The sequence below is a fragment of the Nomascus leucogenys genome, chromosome 3 (genome assembly GCF_006542625.1).
Source record: "Nomascus leucogenys isolate Asia chromosome 3, Asia_NLE_v1, whole genome shotgun sequence".
Lineage (NCBI taxonomy): Eukaryota > Metazoa > Chordata > Mammalia > Primates > Hylobatidae > Nomascus > Nomascus leucogenys.
In genome coordinates, this window is record NC_044383.1 from 147,526,314 (window position 1) to 147,545,658 (window position 19,345).

The 19,345-nt window shown below is 39.8% G+C and overlaps 1 protein-coding gene across 1 annotated transcript in view; it reads right to left on the reverse strand.

The window, feature by feature from the left end:
* PRKN (parkin RBR E3 ubiquitin protein ligase) overlaps positions 1 to 19,345 on the reverse strand; it is a 1,393,859-nt gene that overhangs the window by 425,510 nt on the left and 949,004 nt on the right. Inside the window, exon 7 of the mRNA XM_030809943.1 lies at positions 14,662 to 14,798. Within this exon, the coding sequence (XP_030665803.1) occupies positions 14,662 to 14,798 (137 nt within the window). The remainder of the gene's footprint in view (positions 1 to 14,661; positions 14,799 to 19,345) is intronic.

Here is a 19,345-nt window from a genome sequence, read left to right on the forward strand (position 1 = left end):
CCCTACAATGTAGCTGTAGTCTCAGAAGGAAAGCGTATTAAAACAATAGCTAAATGCTTTCAATGCAAAGTACTTGGTATTAAATCCCTCAGGCATCAAAATAGCTCTGTAGTCTTTTCTAGAATAGTATGTCAAGCAGTCTTAAACACATATTTTATTGGCATCAGAAAAGCAACTGCAAATGTTGTCTCTTGTATTCAAAGTCCTTTAAAAAAAGATTCCATTGCTGAGCTCTGACAAATGTGCCTCCTACTACCACACCAGGTTCCTCTGCAAACACACAATTCACAATTATAAGCAATTTTGTAAAATGCACACTATTTTCCCTGGAGACTAGAATGCCTTGGAGTGGTTAAATATGTAATTGGGTAATTTTCTGAAATGCTTATTATTTACTTCAGCCTCATTTCAGTCTCACTGGTAAACAGTATATTCCTGTTAAGTGTTATTATGCCCCAAAACGCTTCCATAATCTTCAGTGTTCCTTTAACATTCCTATAAACACATCATATATTACTTGCGGACGTGGATCATGAAACACAGAAGCTACCGGTGCCAGTCCCTTATTTAAATGGCAAAGTGGTCTTCCTTGTCTCTGAACTGGGGTTTTCTAAATCATTCGCATAGTGGAAAATGAACAATAGGATTTTTAAACCTCCTTATGATTTAGATTATATCTTAGCTGGTTGCAAATCTCATTATCAGCTTTACAGCTGTTTTTCTACCTTGATTTATTTTTATTTTTGGATCAGAAGGAAGAATGGCAAAATTACAGCCTAGAGGTTTGCTTTGGAAAATAAAGTTTGAAGTTAGCTGGTGTTGATTCATACCCAGTATGCTATACTTAGCATGAGTGTACAGTTAAGCATACTTTATAGGTAATTACTCCTTCTATTGATACGATGATAGCTACAGAAGCTATGTGCAACCGAGAACAACACCCAATTCTTGAAACAGTACCTTCTAAAGTGGTATATTAGGCAAATAAATTGTGATGACGGAGGTGGTATTTCATCCAATGAGATACTAGATAAACAAATTTTGATGATGATGGTGGCATTTCATCCAACAAGAGGTCTTATGCCCTCTGAAACCAACATCTTTTACTACTTGATTAGTTATATATGAACAATAAAAACCCACCAAGATCACTGATTTTGTTGAAATAAAGAGAAAGTAAACAGTCTCTAACTGAAAGGAGCACGTTCAAATTAAAACAGGGAGTAACAAATCAAAAACAAAACAAAACAAAATGCTTTGAGTTGTTTTTGAAGGTAAAGTGTCCTAAACACTTTTACTCCTAGGCTCTATCATTTTAGGGCCTACTTTTCTACTCCATAACACAGTATTTTAATGTTAATAAACTCAAGTTTCCCTCTGTGTTAATAAGAGATATCAATTAAAATTTGGTCTTTGTCATTTTGCAATTTAGTTATTTTAACTCACAATACAACATGTACAGTTCTTTTATTTATTCTTCAAAAATATATAGTATTAAGAAACCTAAACCATTTTAATCAAAATTTCTGCTATGACTTGAAGACTACAGAAGCCCCTATTTTTGCCTGTTGTTCCCCTGATAAAGTATTGACATGGAAGTCTCAATTACTAAAACAGAAAAAACTTATGCCTGCTGTCAATGACCACATTTTTTTTTTTTTTTTTTTTTAAAAGAGTCTCGATCTGTCACCAGGCTGGAGTGCAGTGGCTCAATCTTGGCTCATTGCAACCTCCGCCTCCCGGGTTCAAGCAATTCTTCTGCCTCAGCCTCCTGAGTAGCTGGGACTACAGGTGCATGCCACCATGTGCAGCTAATTTTTCTGTATTTTCAGTAGAGACGGGGTTTCACCATGTTGGCCAGGATGGTCTCGATCTCTTGACCTTGTGATCCCCCCGCCTTTTTTGTTGTAAAATAATCCTTGATATGCTTTATGGACAACCCCTCCCCGTGGTTCCACAGAACACAGTTCGATAAACATCAATCTAAAGGCACCACAGAGAGACTGTGAGATGCTATTGTGTCTTGCAGAGCCATTAGGAGGCACTGTCTCCACGCATTGATTTGACTGTGTTTTTTCATGCTAAGTCTGACCAATTTCGTGGATTCAGTAAATAGTAAGACTTGGTTTAGGGGCCAACAGACAAGGATCATAACATCTTTGAGGTGGAAGAAGTCCTAGACATGAAAGAGGTTTCGTGAGTAAAAGGTGGAGAGGAAAAATGAGCTTTACAGTCAGGCAGACCTATGTTTACATTTAGCTTCTGAGAGCCTTAGTTTCCTCATCTGCAGAAGGAGATTATTAATGTCAACCACAGAGAATCATTGTGAGGCTTAAATATGGTAACATACACAAAACGCCTGCCCTAGTATCCAGTAGCTAGAAAGTAATGTGACCAAAATAACCAGGTTAGGTTGGGGGTAGAGTCAGGGTTAGCCTCACAACTTAACAGTTCAGTACTATTTCTGCCATAGTGATCTAATTTGAAGAACAAGTTAGCTAATGAGTGCATCTTACTGTAGGTCCAAAAACAACCTCCAAGACAAACTCAGCATTTCCCTTACAACAATCAGCATGGGCCGGGCGCAGTGGCTCACACCTGTAATCCCAGCACTTTGGGCGGCCGAGGCGGGTGGATCACGAGGTCAGGAGATCGAGACCATCCTGGCTAACATGGTGAAACCCCGTCTCTACTAAAAATACAAAAACAAAATTAGCTGGGCGTGGTGGCGGGTGCCTGTAGTCCCAGCTACTCAGGAGGCTGAGGCAGGAGAATGGCGTGAGCCCGGGAGGCAGAGCTTGCAGTGAGCCGAGATCACACCACTGCACTCCAGCCTGGGTGACAGAGTGAAACTCCTTCTCAAACAAAACAAAACAAAACAAAACAAAACAAAATAAAACAAAACAAAAACCAATCAGCATGGCAGAAAAAAGAACACTCCGAAGCAAAGCTGCAAGCATTAACCATTGTACTTCTGATGCCCATCTAAAGATACACAGGAAATTTGCTTAGAAATTATAACATGGTGGAGAAGTAAACAGTTAGAAGTCACTCTCAATTGAGGCTATTAAGATATTTGTAACTATGTTAACTTAAAGGTTACTGTTCTAATAATAGTTATAAAGTTGTCCTGTCCTGGCTGGGGGTGGGCGGGGTGGGGGGGGGTGGGGATGGGAGAGCAGGGAGGCAGGGGTCTTCCGGACACTGCATCAGGGGAGGTAGCAGCCCCTCACCCAGGTGTGACTAGGCTGGGATAACATGGATACTGTGGTATCCCTAGAGTATCCATGTTATCTGGCTTTAGTGATGGCATTCCTGAAAATGAAATGTGTATCTGAAATGTGCTTTCTGTTAAGATGTATCAAAAATTTATGTTTTCCTGAATTTTAAAACTGACTGGTTTAGAAAAATGAATGGATGACTTCATTTTTTCTACTTTGTTCAGATCTAGTCTAATTAAGTTTTTTTTCTGCAGTGTAAGACATAAGTTATGTCAGAAACAAGAGTTTCTGGTATTTGAAATGACTAAACACGAAGTGGGCTCCGAAGGGAAGTTAGGGTATTCCTTCTGAAAGTCCTTCAAGACAGAGTTGATTTTTAAGTGTTTGGGATGGTTCAAATGCATCTGAAATAGATTAAAACTGAAAATATTAGTGCATCACATATAGTAGGAAAGTACTATTTTGTGAAAGGTTTTTCAATTACATGCATATGTATATGTTATATGTTTATAGCTCTTCATGTAAAATGTATCTCTTTCCATGGGTAGCAGCAAAGTAAATTTGAAATCCACTGGCCTAGATCAGTGCTCTCCAAAATTTTGGTGGAGAATACCTATTAGTAAAAATAAAGAATTGATTATGAATGCCAATATTGATTCAATGTAAAAACTGCTCCTATTTTATATATATTTAAACACATGGAAAACAAAAGATAGAAAAAAAAAGTTTAAAGGAGGATATAAAAAGTAAATCAAACACAGAAATTATAAAGTTTTCTTCCTGTACCCCAATGAACCATAGTCTAGAGTCCACTTCTTTTAGTGTAGCTCCCAATTCCATCAGAATACCGTGACCCCAATTTCAAACTACATATTTGTTTAATATCATACTTGATTTCAGTCCACAAGCATATAAATGAGTTTTACTCATTACTCATCTGCAGGATATTTAGAATACAAAATTTTCTGGAAAGGACTTGGAAGTTATACTAACAACCCAGTTAAAGCAGCCTACCAATGCTATCAGTATGAAGAGAAAAATAATACAGAATGGTAGCCTTAGTAATGCCGCTATTTATACTCCTACATATACCTCTTTCTGGAAAAGATTAGTTTAGAAAATCTGGTTTTGTGAAATAAATCTAATATAAGAATTTTATAAAGAACTATCAATAACTTTCCAAGTTATTTGTTTTTATAAGCACGTATTTATGGAACATTTTACATTTCTTATAATGTTAATCCCTAATTCAAAGGAATTAATTATTCCTCCATCAAAGTATTAATGTAGAAAATGTCAAAAAGAAAATAAGATTTTTACTTTTCAGCTATACAACTTCAATTAAACCTATATCGCAGGTTTAGGTTCCCCGTGTGAGTCAGGCATTTCTAGAATGCATTCTGAAACTGGTATATAGGATTGGTGGTGACTGGGTACCAGGTACTGTGCCAGTCATTTTTATATACCATCTGATTTAATGACCTCTGAGTTCAGAATTCTCTTCATTTTAAAACGAGGAAATCAGCTCGACGTCCAGTTGAGTGGGCCGGTCATTGAATTGGCACCGTCTGACTACAGGGTCCTCTCTTTGCCCAAGGTTCCTGAAGCATGAACATAACCAAGGCTACTCCTTGGAAGCTGAGCTCCCAGTACCCCTAGAGGAATATCTTTTTGACAGAGGCTGCCAGATGTCCGCCTAAATTCCTCTTTTCTCTGGTTCCTAGGCCTCTACTCAAGGGTCCATTACTGAGGCTCCCCCGAAGGTATGCATGGCCAAATGACTAAGGCCTACCTTAAGGATCTTAGGGATGCGTGCTTTTTCTGGGCTGGGATTATATGAAAGATGCATGCCTAGTTTATAATTTCATTCCCCTCTGCCAGCTGGATCTTGGATGTGGGGATTGAGCTTGACCATGGAGATATGGACAAGGCCCAGTGGGATAATAAAGGCAAAAGATACAAATACCCCTCAGAAGATAACCAGCACCCACCTGAAATGCCCACCCCAGGCAAGAATTATGCTGCAGTTGTTTGTGAGCCACTAATTACAATGTTGGCTTTACTGTAACTGTTGGCAGTTTAGTCTACAATAACTGGACGCCTCAGGTCCTGACAATCCATCCTGGGAGAGCCAGGGACTGAGACATGACCACAAATGCTGTCCTAGCCACCTCCACCCCCAAGAAGATGCTTGAATCTTTACAATTACAAAGCACAGGAAAGTTAGGAGGATCCATCCTGAAACGTCTGCTAGTGAGTCTAGATTTTCAAATCAGAAAATTGGCAGAAAGAGCCCTGGATTCCCTAGGGACGCTGTGTTGAAGCTCAGGAAACCAGCCCACATGGAGCATGGGGAAGGGCTTTTGGGAAGGCTGGAGGACAAGGCGTGTCTTAGGAACATCCGGTAGTTTAACCGCAGGGAGCAGAACTTAACATACAGAGGGCTCATGTTCAATAGGCCTTTTCTGAACTTGGGGGTGCTGAGTATTTAAAAACTATTTCAGAATTGAGAAGGTGGTTGTTATAGGATAAAATGTGTACCCCCAAATTCATACATTGAAGTTCTAACCCCAGTTCCTCAGGATGTGACTCTATTTGGCAATACAGCCTACCTTTATTTATTTATTTATGAGACAGAGTTTCACTCTGTCACCCAGGCTGGAGTGCAATGGTGCCGTCTCAGCTCACTGTAACCTCTGCTTCCCAGTTTCAAGTGATTCTCCTGCCTCAGCCTCCCGAGTAGCTGGGATTACAGGCATGCACCACCATGCCCAACTAATTTTTGTATTTTTAGTAAAGATGGGGTTTCACCATGTTGGTCAGTCTGGTCTTGAACTCCTGACCTCAGGAGATCCACCCGCCTCGGCCTCCCAAAGTGCTGGCATTACAGGCAGGAGTCACTGTGCCTGGCCGGCAACAGGGCCTTTAAAGAGGTAACATGAGGCTATTGGTGTAGATCTTCACCCAATCTGACTGGTGTCCTTAGAAGACGAGGAGATGAGGACAGAGGCACAGAAGGAAAATACACCACGGGAGGACACAGGCAGGACGACATCTACCAGCCAAGGAGAGAGGCTTCAGGAGAAACCAACCCTGCTGAAACCTTCATCTGGGACTTCCAGCCTCCAGAACCGTGGGAAAATTAATTCCTGCTGTTTAAGCCACCCGGGCTGCGGTATTTTGTAATAGAAGCCTGGGCAATCTGAGACAGTAGTTGATTTCAAAAGCAATGGCCGGGCGCAGTGGCTCACGCCTGTAATCCCAGCACTTTGGGAGGCCGAGGTGGGCGGATTACGAGGTCGGGAGATCCAGACCATCCTGGCTAACACGGTGAAACCCTGTCTCCACTAAAAATATAAAAAATTAGCCTGGTGTGATGGCGGGCACCTGTGGTCCCAGCTACTCAGGAGGCTGAGGCAGGAGAATGGTGTGAAACTGGGAGGCAGAGCTTGCAGTGAGCCGAGATCGCGCCACTACGCTCCAGCTTGGGCGACAGAGCAAGACTCCATCTCAAAAAAAAAAAAAAAAAAAAAAAAAAAATTTAAAAGCACTGCTGTGCTTGAGCCAGAAGAAAGAGCTGTCACAGGTAGCAGCTTGGAGGAGGGGTTAGGAATGAGGCCGAAGAAGTAAATAAGATTACTTCTTTGAATGCTGTTCTTATTCCTCCTTCCTTGTGTTTTTCCACTGCCTTTCGTACAGTGTTTTCCTCTATAAATATATAATTCCAAGACTGGTGATGTCTAGTAATGGTTCAAAAAGCAGAAAATATAAGAAATGTTATTTTTTCCAAACACTTGAGTAGAATCAGTGATAGAACATGTGAGATCACCTGCAGGGCATTCAGACTTTACTGCAAATAAATAATACAATTACTTGGTTTGGGTATTAGATATTTATGTTCATCTTGACATTAGAATATTAAACCACTCCTCCTCTTGCTGACTTGGTATGCATTTAAAACATTAAATTCTCTCAGTCTCCTGCTTTGGAACGAAACAGTATAAACCCTCATAAATATGTAAATCAACCCCTCTAAGCACATTATTAATTATTGCAAAGATAGTTGGAGGTCACTAGCTCATAGCAATTTCTGTGCATGAAGTCTCATTAACACAAGACATCGTACAGGGAGGAAGAATAAAGTTTTATGACAGTTACCGAACGTGTGTGTATGTGTGTGTGTGTTTGTAAGTGGCCAAAGTAACATATAGCATTGAATGCAGCACCACCAGGCTCTGGGTAGATGCCTGTGGGTGATGATGATGGCGGTAGTGATGAAGGAACGGAATCTACAGCTAGAACAGTATTTTGTTTTTTAACCTGTCTGAACCAGGAAGAATATTTTTAAAATCCAAAGGGATTTCAGCCTCAAATACACTTAAATTTTTCTTGACCCACATGGTCCTGCTTTCTTCTGGAATAAAGTTCTGACTAGTTGCAAAAATCTGTAGCTCAGGAAGATATAGCAGGCACCTCATTTCCTGTGACACCGCAGAGATCACAGACTGTGTTGCTCAATGTGTCTCTAATGTTGCACACTGCCGAGCGGCTCTCTGGCTGCTGTAAGTCAGCTTCGTTTAGGTGATTCTCAGCGATCCACATGTTCTGATATAGGCCATGGGGCTCGCTGAGGTGGAACCACCCAAAACACCAAATGTGAAGCAGCTGAGGACATTGGATACAATACTGACAGATGATGGAGGATATTTAACACAGACAATGAGCTCTGCTTTTCATAATTCTTCAAACAAATACAAGACGCACTCTCACCAAAGTGCAATAAACTGATCTTGTCATCCAAGCAATTCTTCCTGGTCACTAGTCCAGTTTGCTTTTAAATTTCTGATTGTAAGCTCAACATTTATCTGATGAAAAAGATAATAAACTATTTTCACACCCAATAACACACATACCTCAACCCAATGAAGAAGACAGCCATTATCTAGTGTAATTAACAAAATATATATAACAAAAATAAGAATGAAAAAGCCTTGAATGAAATAATTTGCACATATATTCAGAGGTTCAGGACTAGGAGTATTACTGGAATTTAGATGGTTCTGGAGAGAGACATTTGGCAAAATCTTTCAAGCACTACTAGTTTGAAAGTTAAAAGCAGGCAAAAACTTGTATTATTTAGGGATGTATATATAGGTGGTAGTGCTATAAAGAAAAGCAGGGAATAATAATTTTTAAGATCAGACAGTAGTTATGTCTAGATAGGCAGAAGAAGAGGCTATGGAGGAGGTCACACGGAGGCTTCTGGGCTGCTGGCTCACATTGTCTGATCCAGGTGGTGGTTACAGAGGTTTTCTGTAACTATGCACATCTACAACTATACAAGTGCTATAAGCACTCTTGTGTATGCATAATATGGCTCATAATAAATTTAAGAATACATCAAACCATTTAAAATGATATATTTAAAGGCCTATTAGTATTTTATTGTCTACTGTTAGAATCCTCCCAGCCTCAGGAGGTGCCCACTCTGATGATAATGCAGAATGCATACATTCAAAAATTGCGCCAACGGCTGACAAGGCAGGGGAAAAGAATTCAGGCCATTCTACTATCTGTTTATCTATCTATCATCTATCTACCTATTATCAATCAATCAACCCATCCATCCATTCATCTATCCATTTATCTATCCACACACACACACTACACAAACACATGCTAAAAAGAAGAAGAAATCCTCAAGACAGCTGTTTTGAGCAACTTTTGTAGCTATCTTAAGTACTGACAGACATCTTTCGACATTTCTTTGAATAAGTAATAAATTTATACTTAAAAATTGTTTGTGTTTGCCCTCATAAAACAAAGGTAGAATGTGCTTTTTAAGAGTTTTTGGGCCGGGCGCGGTGGCTCACGCTTGTAATCCCAGCACTTTGGGAGGCCGAGGCGGGCGGATCACGAGGTCAGGAGATCGAGACCATGGTGAAACCCCGTCTCTACTAAAAATACAAAAAATTAGCCGGGCGTGGTGGCGGGCACCTGTAGTCCCAGCTACTCGGAGAGGCTGAGGCAGGAGAATGGCGTGAACCTGGGAGGCGGAGCTTGCAGTGAGCCGAGATTGCGCCACTGCACTCCAGCCTGGGGAACAGAGCAAGACTCCGTCTCAAAAAAAAAAAAAAAAAAAGAGTTTTTGGTAGAAATAGGTGGAAAAAAATTATTTTTATTCTCTCTGCTATTCAGAACATTCCCACCTTATTTTTGCTTTCTCAAGTGTTATTTTATCTTTAACCACTTAATAAGATGCAGAAAAAAAAAGAAGATGAAGGGGAAATAAGTCAGTCTGGAGAGTCGAAATTCAAGGAAAGTAAGAATTGGGCAAAGTTCTCTCGGCATTCCTTCCAGAGAGCAAGGGAGCGACGCTGCTGGAGCTGTTTCAAACAGACGGACAGAATCACTTCATCTGTAATCCACTAAAGACACATGCATGCATCACGCAAACATAAAATTCTGTTGTCTTCTCTGAAGTAGAATTCTATAAAGGCAGCATTTCCAAGGCCAAAAAGATGACCGAACAGAGACAGTGCCTTGTTGATCCAGCTAGAATGAGCTCTGCAACACCATCAATTTTGTCCTACAGCTCTTTTTCTGGTCCTTGTCCATGTACCCGTCACTCCTTATAATGAAGTCACTTGATTGAGTGTTGTTCCTGTTGCAAGCAGGGAGAGGAAAGCTGAGAAGCCATTCAATAAATTTTATGTTTCACCCTCCTCTCCACCAGCGTTAGAGACTGCCGTGTGTTGACAGCCTGTTTGCTTTTTCTCCTTGGCACAGGGCGAGATCCTGTTTCCTCCCCCATCCTTTCCACTCACCGAACACAAACACACACATACGGCGTGGCTAGGCAGGGCAGTATGGCTGAGTTCTGGTATGAGGAACGTGGAAATAAGTGACGTGCTCCATTTGCAGGCCTGGGATCTAAACCTGAGTCTCCAGCGTGGTGTGCTGCTTGCTCTTCCTCCACGAGCTGGCCCCATGAAGAGGATCCAGCTGAGACACAGGGGCTGCTGTGGGTGACAAAACCACAGGATGGCAGGAGTTGGGGCCTGGGTCCCTGAATAATGGAGTGGAGCAGAGGCCCCTTGGCCAACCCACACTGGACCATGACATGAGGGGAAATCAACCTTCACCCTCTTCAGCCACTGCAATTCCAGTGTTGCTTTGGTTAGACAAGTTAGACTATTACCCTGACTTTACACTACCTCATGCATTCAAATCAAAGGAAAACTGTCAAAATTGCTAAATCATTCCCAAAAATAAGACAGGAAGCAGTTTAAACTCGGAAGCTTAGGAAGTTTGATTTAATTTCAATCAATTTGGAGGCAGAAGGAACTTTGAACTTGGACTGCAAGCACGTCAGGAGTTAGTTTCATTGTGGCTTCAATCCTGGTGCCACCATTTTCACAGTGGCAATTATAATTACACAAGGTCCAGGAGCTAGAAAGAGAATGGACTGTCTGTTTCAGTGAGGCAGGCAAACAGACAGGCAGACACATGGAGACTGTGTGTGGATAGGCTCTGAGTAGTTTGTTAATATTTTAAAGCTTATAATACGGATTGCCAAATTGCTTTCTGGAAATATATGAATTTATATTCTTACCTCTTTTTAATGTGTGTCCATCATTTTTTATTTTATGCTTTAAGTTAGCAATTTTTTTTTTTTTTTAAGACAGGGTCTCACTCCGTCACTCAGGCTGGAGTGCAATGGCACAATCATGGCTCACTGAAACCTCAGCCTCCCAAGCTCAAGCTGTCCTCCCACCTCAGCTTCCCAAGTAGCTGAGACTGTAGATGTGCCCCAACAGACTGATCTAATTTTTCAATTTTTTGTAGAAAAGGGGTCTCCCTATGTTGCACCAGGCTAGCCTCAAATTCCTAGGCTTAAGTGATTCATGTAGCCCTCCCGAAGTGCCAGGATTACAGGCTTAAGCCATGGCACCCAGCCTAAGTTAGCAATTCCGTAGCATCTAATTATGTTGAATTTTTAATATGCGTGTTGGCCATTTGCATATATTCTTTTGTAACTCATCTTTTCATATATTTCCCTAGTTTTCCAATGTGTTTTAGGAGTTATATTAACACGATTATTTGTATTTAGGAGAGCAATGTTCAAAAGCCAAAAAATAGTCCTTCATATTACATTTTATGTTTTGCTCCCTAAATAGGTGTCTGCAACCCAAGTTTCTTGACTCCCTAGGCATTGAGAATATCTCTGTATCTAAAAAGGGTCAGAACTGTCTGTCTCATGCTGCACTATGACTGACAACAACCAAGAAGCATAACGGACTATGGTTGGTGAGCTGACATAATAGATGGAAAGGGAATTGCATTCTAAGTTAGGTGAAAACTGGAATTACATGAAAAGTGACCTGGGAGTACAACAGTAAAAACAAAAAACAAAAGGCAAAAACAAACAAAACCGATGGACTTGAATGGTACTAATGGTGAGGCCGATGGCATGTCATAGGGAAGGTGGGAAACTACTTCCTCAGCCCCCTAGAGCTACAGAAAAATCTGTGCTACCAGGGCTTATAAAGGACAAGAAGTAAGTGCATTTTGCATAGTAGCCATCATTCTACAGTAGCACTCTCAACAAGTCAACCTAAACACATGAAGCTCCACCAAGTTGTGTGAGTGCTACTTATTTTTTGTTTTGTTTTGTTTTTGGAGACGGAGTCTCGCTCTGTCGCCCAGGCTGGAGTGCAGGGGCGCAATCTCGGCTCACTGCAAGCTCCACCTCCCGGGTTCACGCCATTCTCCTGCCTCAGCCTCTCCGAGTAGCTGGGACTACAGGCGCCCGCCACCACGCCCGGCTAATTTTTTGTATTTTTTAGTAGAGACGGGGTTTCACCGTGGTCTCGATCTCCTGACCTCGTGATCCGCCCGCCTCGGCCTCCCAAAGTGCTGGGATTACGAGCGTGAGCCACCGCGCCCGGCCGCTACTCAGTTTTAAAAGGAGATGCAGAGGGGGCTTCGTCATTTCAAAATAATTCCGAGCACACACCGTTAGTAATAGCCGGCAGCAAACCTTTCAGGATAATTATAAAGATTTTACCAAAGCCCAAACCTTTAGGTAAGAGTTTGTCGGAGGTTCTGGAAATAGGCTGTTTTGGCTATGTCTGTCAATCTTATTTTCAAATTCATCAAAATGGATTGAAAAACCCATGCTAGCTAGCAAGTCAAATCACTACAGATGAAATAGACATGGGCAGAGGGAGTATTTTTGCATTTACGAATGCTACAGACTCCCATTGAAAATACCTTGTTGCTTACAGACTGCCCACCCCTGTGGTAGTTCTTAAATATTTAAACCTGGGAACTTCAACAAACCCTGATGCCTAACCTAAAAGGTTACCATCTAATTGGTCTGAGGCATGACCTTGGCATTGGGATTTTGGATGCTTTTGTTAAAAATAAAGGCACAACAACTTTCAACAGGTTTTCCTTAATATGTTAACTGTGAATCTTAATTTTAAAAATTATTGCATTATTGGTAGATATGCTTAAAAGTGAGTATCATAATTTACAAAGTCAACAAAGCAATTAATTTATTCCATTTGGATCTTTTTATCATTTTGAGGTATATTTTTTAGCTATAATTGACATTAAAACTAACTCTTGAAATAAATTGAACTTAAAACCTCACCGTTGAGTGAAGGTATCCTATAGTTTCAAATTAAGTTTTGAAGAATTAATGAAACACATTTAATCACATTGCAGTCATTTATACATAGAGAGAGATAGGAACTTTTACTTCACTCCAGGTACATAAATTACCTCGAAGTAGATCAATGACCTAAATACAAGAGGTAAGCTATTGGAAGAAAATATGGAAGCAAATCGTCATGATCTCAGATATGGCAATGAAGTCTTACGTTTGACACGAAAAGTATTATCAACGACAACAACAAAAACAGATAAATTGCATTTCATCCAAACTAGAAACTTTGGTTCATCAAAGGATGTTATGAAGAAAGTGAAAAGACAACCTATAGAATGGGAGAAATATGTGCATATCCTATATCTGATAAGGATCCAGTATCCAGAATATATAAAGAACTCTTACAACTCAACAACAAAAACATAACTCAATTTAAAAATGAGCAAAGAAAGGACATGAACAGACATTCCTATGAAGAAGATATATGAATAGTAAACAACCACACGATAAGATAATCAACATCACAGTCATTAGAGAAATGAAAATCAAATCCACAATAAGACACCACTTCACACTTACTAGGATGACTAGTTAGAAACAGTAACAAGTGACGGCAAGGATGTGGAGAGATAGAAACCTGGGACATTGCTACACTGCTGGTGGCAATAAAAAATGGTACAACAGCCGTGGAACGCAGTGGGCAGTTCTCCTAAAGGTTAAACTTCAAATTCTGCTTCTCGGGATATATCCAAGATAAGTGAAAGCAAATATTCATACAGAAACTTATATATGAATGTTGATAACGGCATTATTCATAATAGCCAAAAAGACAGAAACAACACAAATGCCCGTCAGCAGATAAATGGACACACAAATTGTGGGGTATCCACACAGTGGAATATTATTCAGCCATAAAGAGGAAAGAAATATTCATACATGCTACAACTTGAATAAACCTCAAATACATTATGCTAAGTGAAATAAGGCAGACATGAAAGGTCACCTATTATATGATTTCTTTTATAGGAAATACCTACAATAGGCAAATCCATAGAGAAAGAAAGTGATTGGTGGTGGCTGGGGCTAGGGCAGGGGGTCGTAGGCAGTGATTAGTTGGGTAGGAGGTGTTCAAAAAGTTTTGAAGCCAGGCAGAGGTAGTGGTTGTGCAACACTGTGAATGCACTGAATGCCACTGAATTGTACACTTTTAAATGGTTAATTGGTTACATGAATTTCACTTCCATTAAAATGTACATATGTAATAACAGTATAGTACAAGTAAAGGGTGCTTTGTAATGTTAAAAGATAAAATATTAAGTAGTTCAGGTTTATCTCATTCTTCTTTCTTTTTCATATATGTTATTTCATATATATTGGGTATGTGTTCAACATTTCGAGTCATAGAGGCATACAATTTAAAAATTAGGTAATACTGCTCTAGTTCCAGAGTAACAAACCTAGAACATGGAGAGTGGCCCTAACCCACAGAAAAACTTAGTATACCTTGGCTGAATAATATTGACAAACTTATTCTCAATGCCTTTATGCAAATTATGCATTTTCCAGTTCAACACAGTTCCTTCATTCCCCAGAACTTTTATCTTTTGTGACCCAAACATTAATGTTTCATATCCAGCAATGATCAAATTAAAATTTTCAACTCTTATGCTAGGGTTTACATATATCTAAGTTAGTTTTACATCAATAGTTGTTCTTCTGTTCTTCATTAGTATTAGAGATGGAGAGAAAACATGCTAGACTTACCCACACAAGGCAGGGAGTAGCCAAGTTGAGGGTCGTGAACAAACTGCCGATCATTGAGTCTTGTCACACAGTATAAGTGGAAACAGTCTAAGCAAATCACATGGCGGGAGTTGCACTGGAAAACCAGGACGGGGCTCCTGCAGAGAGAAAGGAAGATGTTTCCTCTAGTACCTGCCAGTGTGGAAAGGCAGTACGTGCTTTAGACCAATTTCTGTAATCCTGGAGGGTTGTGTAGAGTGTGCTCTGTACAAAGACCGGAGCTGCTAGGCATTACGCTCACGTATACCAACACTACATCTTAAAAATTGGAGGCACTCAATGAACTACACAGAAAATTGATTCTCCTAATTTTACATTTTTTATGTTAACACATTTATCAATCTTTTGATTAAACCTGAGCTAAAATATAATCTCTTTCTGGAAGTCGTCCCTGACTCAGAATTCCCAATTAACTTATCAAATCATCCCATCCACTTGTACATATTTCTACTGATCCGTTATTACATCATAGTATTCATATATTCTCCTTTCTCACAGACTGTGATCTCCTTGAAAGTAGGTCCCATGTTTATTTGGATATTCCCATAGTACCAGGCATTGTAAAGTTTTAAATGAATGTTTTAAAAATTTAAATCTTTAAAATATTTTAAAGATTTTTTTCCTACAAAGTATCTTGAGGGAATCAAAAAAATTTAGGACTTGTATATAGTGATTTACTAGTAATCCCATAAACATAATTAGAGAAAATTCAACAGTGAAATAACAGATTTTCCAAATTCTGCTATCCCACTTATTTTAAAGCAATATGTAATACAAAGAAAATAAAATTCCTTGGTAATTTAATTATAACTATGTTATAATAATAGAATCTGAATTTCCCCACTATCAAAAGAAAAATTACTATTGCATCAAAGTAAAAACGTTAAACATTTTCTCACATTTTACTGGCAAATAAAAAAGTAGAATTTAGGGATAAAAGTTTATCCAACAGGGATTCTTCTACTGCAAGATTTTGTCTATTGTGCCATCTCAAAACCATCCCAATATTCAGTTTCTCAGAGTATGGTTATGGGATTACTAATTAATCAATATATATAAGTCCTAAATTTTTTTATCCCTTTAAAATACTTTGTAGAAAAAAAAATCTTAAAAACCATGCATTTTTACTGGAAAATGAACCACACAAGTTTATGTCAAACAGGAGACAAGCTCAATACATGAATTTGAAATCAGCCCCAAGGCGATTTTAATAGTAAGAAAATTATTGGAGTCTATTTCGATAAGCCTATTTCCTATGTAATCATAACAAAATACAAAATAAACATGTTCATTTTACACTCAATCTTTAACACCTATAAAAGCTCTTCAAAAGCCCTTTTTCTAGAGAAATTAACAATATTAATAATATAAAAGATAATTTCTTAACGCCTAAAGATTTTCAAAATTCTGTTATCCCACTTACTTCAAAGCAATATGTAATACAAACAAAGAAAATACAATTCCTTGGTATTTTAGTGCCATGGATGTGTAAGTAATCAGTCAACTTAATCTGAGCAAGGGTGCACCTAAAGGTGCGGCTTCTCCTTTCCCCTCTTGGAACCTATCCAAGTCCTTCATAATGCTTTTCTATTTCTCACCAAAGAGTCACTCGCATACACATGCTCAAGCACACACATACTTTTTTCACTTTGTGACCCTATGAAGCTGCTGTATTTTACCTTTTTCTCTCACAGCTGTTATGTGAAAAATATTCTCCATCTTGCTTTCAGCAACATGGTAGACTAAAACTTTACAGACCTCTCAATCTGCTGCTAATGCATGGAGAAAATATTAGAACATTTATGAAAATGTGTCTGTATATAACAAAGTTAAAAAGAAAGCTTAGAGGTCGGGCGCGATGGCTCACGCCTGTAATCCCAGCACTTTGGGAGGCTGAGGCGGGCAGATCACGAGGTCAGGAGATCGAGATCATCCTGGCTAACACAGTGAAACCCCGTCTCTACCAAAAATACAAAAAATTAGCCGGGCGTGGTGGCGGGCGCCTGTAGTCCCAGCTGCTGGGAAGGCTGAGGCAAGAGAATGGTGTGAACCCGGGAGGCGGAGCTTGCAGTAAGCCGAGATCACACCACTGCACTCCAGCCTGGGCGACAGAGTGAGACTCTGTCTCAGAAAAAAAAAAAAAAAAAAAAAAAGAAATGACCCTGTAGAGGAAACATAAACAAAACTTATAGAGCCTAAATGGTCAGCCCATGAACTCCCGCCGCAGTGGCCCAGAAAGTCATGGCTGTGTGGTATGCAGCCATCAGTGTAGCTTCTGCAGGCTTTTCCATTCCTGTTAGAAGAGTTCTCTCTCACATGGATGGACAACAGCGCACTTCTATAGCTGTCCTCTTCAGTTTTAATATGATCCCAAATGACTCATACCATCTAGACAATACATGGAACATCAGTTGTCCTACTCTATTAATGACATCCTGCTATTTGGAGAAGATTAACAAGAAACAAGCACTACATTGGCGGCCGTGGTGTGAAATCAACCTTGTGCAATGACAGGAGCCATTAGGGACATTAGGGAAAGTTTAGAGGCCCAAGTCTTGGGGCCTGGAAGTGCACACCTTCCAATATAAATAGTCCATCTTACCCATCCCGCAACTGGCACTGAAGCACAGACAGCTGCAGATGCAGTGGGTCCAGAGTTCTGGTTCCCACAGAGTGAAGTGTATCTTCCTAGGGACAGAGGAAGAGTCCTAGTGAAAACTAAGCTACAGCTGCACGAGGCCACCTCAACCTCCTTGAACTGAGGATGTCTACCTTGAATAAAAAATAGGAGAAATGGGCACCAGGTAACAGTGGGTTACCAGATAGTGAGCAGTGAAGGGACTAGGGTCTGACACATAGAGGTATGGTCAGCATTGGAAGTGAGGACGGAGACTCATGTAACTCCCTTGAAGAAACGCCAATGCCCAGACACAGGTGTGGAATGCAGCCTGGGAAGCTGGAACGTCATGTGTGTTTCTGCCTGTCCTTTTCAGAAAAGAAAGAAATTTACAAGTTACAGGGAGTCAAAAATGATAAATGAGTCATTCAGGAATTCTGATTGTCTATTACTATCTATACACAGTCAACTTGGATATATGCCTATATACAGATATAGATAAATGATAGATACAGATATCAATAGATGAATGTATGTGCTGAGATACACAGATGAAGATATAGAAAATATATATGCTGTTTTATACACACACACACACACACACACACAGATAATGTTATAAAGATAGTGTATATGTGCATTTCACATAGAATTATCAGTCACCTGGAATTCTTGATATAGTTGTGAGCTAAGATTGCTTCTCTCTTATTAAGATATTCCTTGTAGTTTTGGAAAGATAGGTGAGGAATAAACATGACACCAATAAAAAGGTTACTAGATTAATCACCTAAGGAAAGGAGTAAAAATCTTTTCATGGCTAGAGGTCTACATCATTAACTTCCTAAATGCTAAATCAAAGAGGAGGGGGAATGCTAGTGTTCATGGGCACCTACTTCAGATTAGGTGGCTTGCTAGGAACTTCACAGACTTCCTTTCATTTCATCCTCCTAAAATAAACTGCCCTTCCTCTACCATCCATCCTGTTCTCTCCACACCTCCATCCCTTCCAGCTGGGAAGGTCCTTGTGTAGCCTAGGATTCTTCTAGTTCCTGTACACCTAGATGCATGCTCTTTGCCATCTAGTCTCACGGTAATACTCACCTTCATATTCAAAGCCAAATCCCAAATTTCTAGGTCCAGTTCAAGACTAAAGATCTCCAAGGAACTTTCTCTGGAGCCTAACACCTCACTGCTTCTTCCCTTTCTCTTTACCTTTCTTCGATACTTGTTTAAAAAGTTCATCTATAATGTACTTCAATACTGGCCTGACTTTTGTTTAAAGTGTTTCATATACTCCTACCTTAGCTATGAACATTAAATGAAAAGTCATGAAATTGTAGAGACCCTACTTGCTTAACCCTTTCATGACCCATTCCTCACCAAATACAGCGCTGAGCACCTGATCATTTTGTAATCAAGAGTTATTGATTATTCTAGTGGATAAATGAATGGGTCACTATTTTTGTAGTTTCTCATACTTTTATAATTTCTCTGCTCTCATTCACATGTTGTTCACTTAATTTCTTATTGAACATCTACTTTGACTAAAGTAGGCACTTAGTAAATGCATGTGGACTACAGCACCCAGTGAATGGATAAATACCTTATAGTTATACTTGGTTTACACAATCACAGGGTGTAGTTGAGAGACACAAGATTACCATGGAACAAGTATTACAAGGAAGTATCTGTAATCCCCAAACTCTGGGAGCCCGAAAGTTAGGAAAAGAGAGAATTATTGAGTCAGGATGGATCCATTAGGGAACCTGAATTGAATTTAAAGAAATGGGAGGATTGATATTTGGTCACTGGAAAGAAATGTTGTTTCTAAGCAGGAAGGAATCACAGACATGGAAGTATGCTTGGAACAGAAGAGCAATCAGGTGGGCTGATCAAAAAGATGTATCAGGAAAAGGGTGGGGGACAAGATGAAAAGAGTTGACGACAGAGCAGATTCTGGCCAGGGATCGGGGTTGACTCTAGGAGACACACCTAGCATAAGGCCTCTAGACTGTGGGATTCACTGAA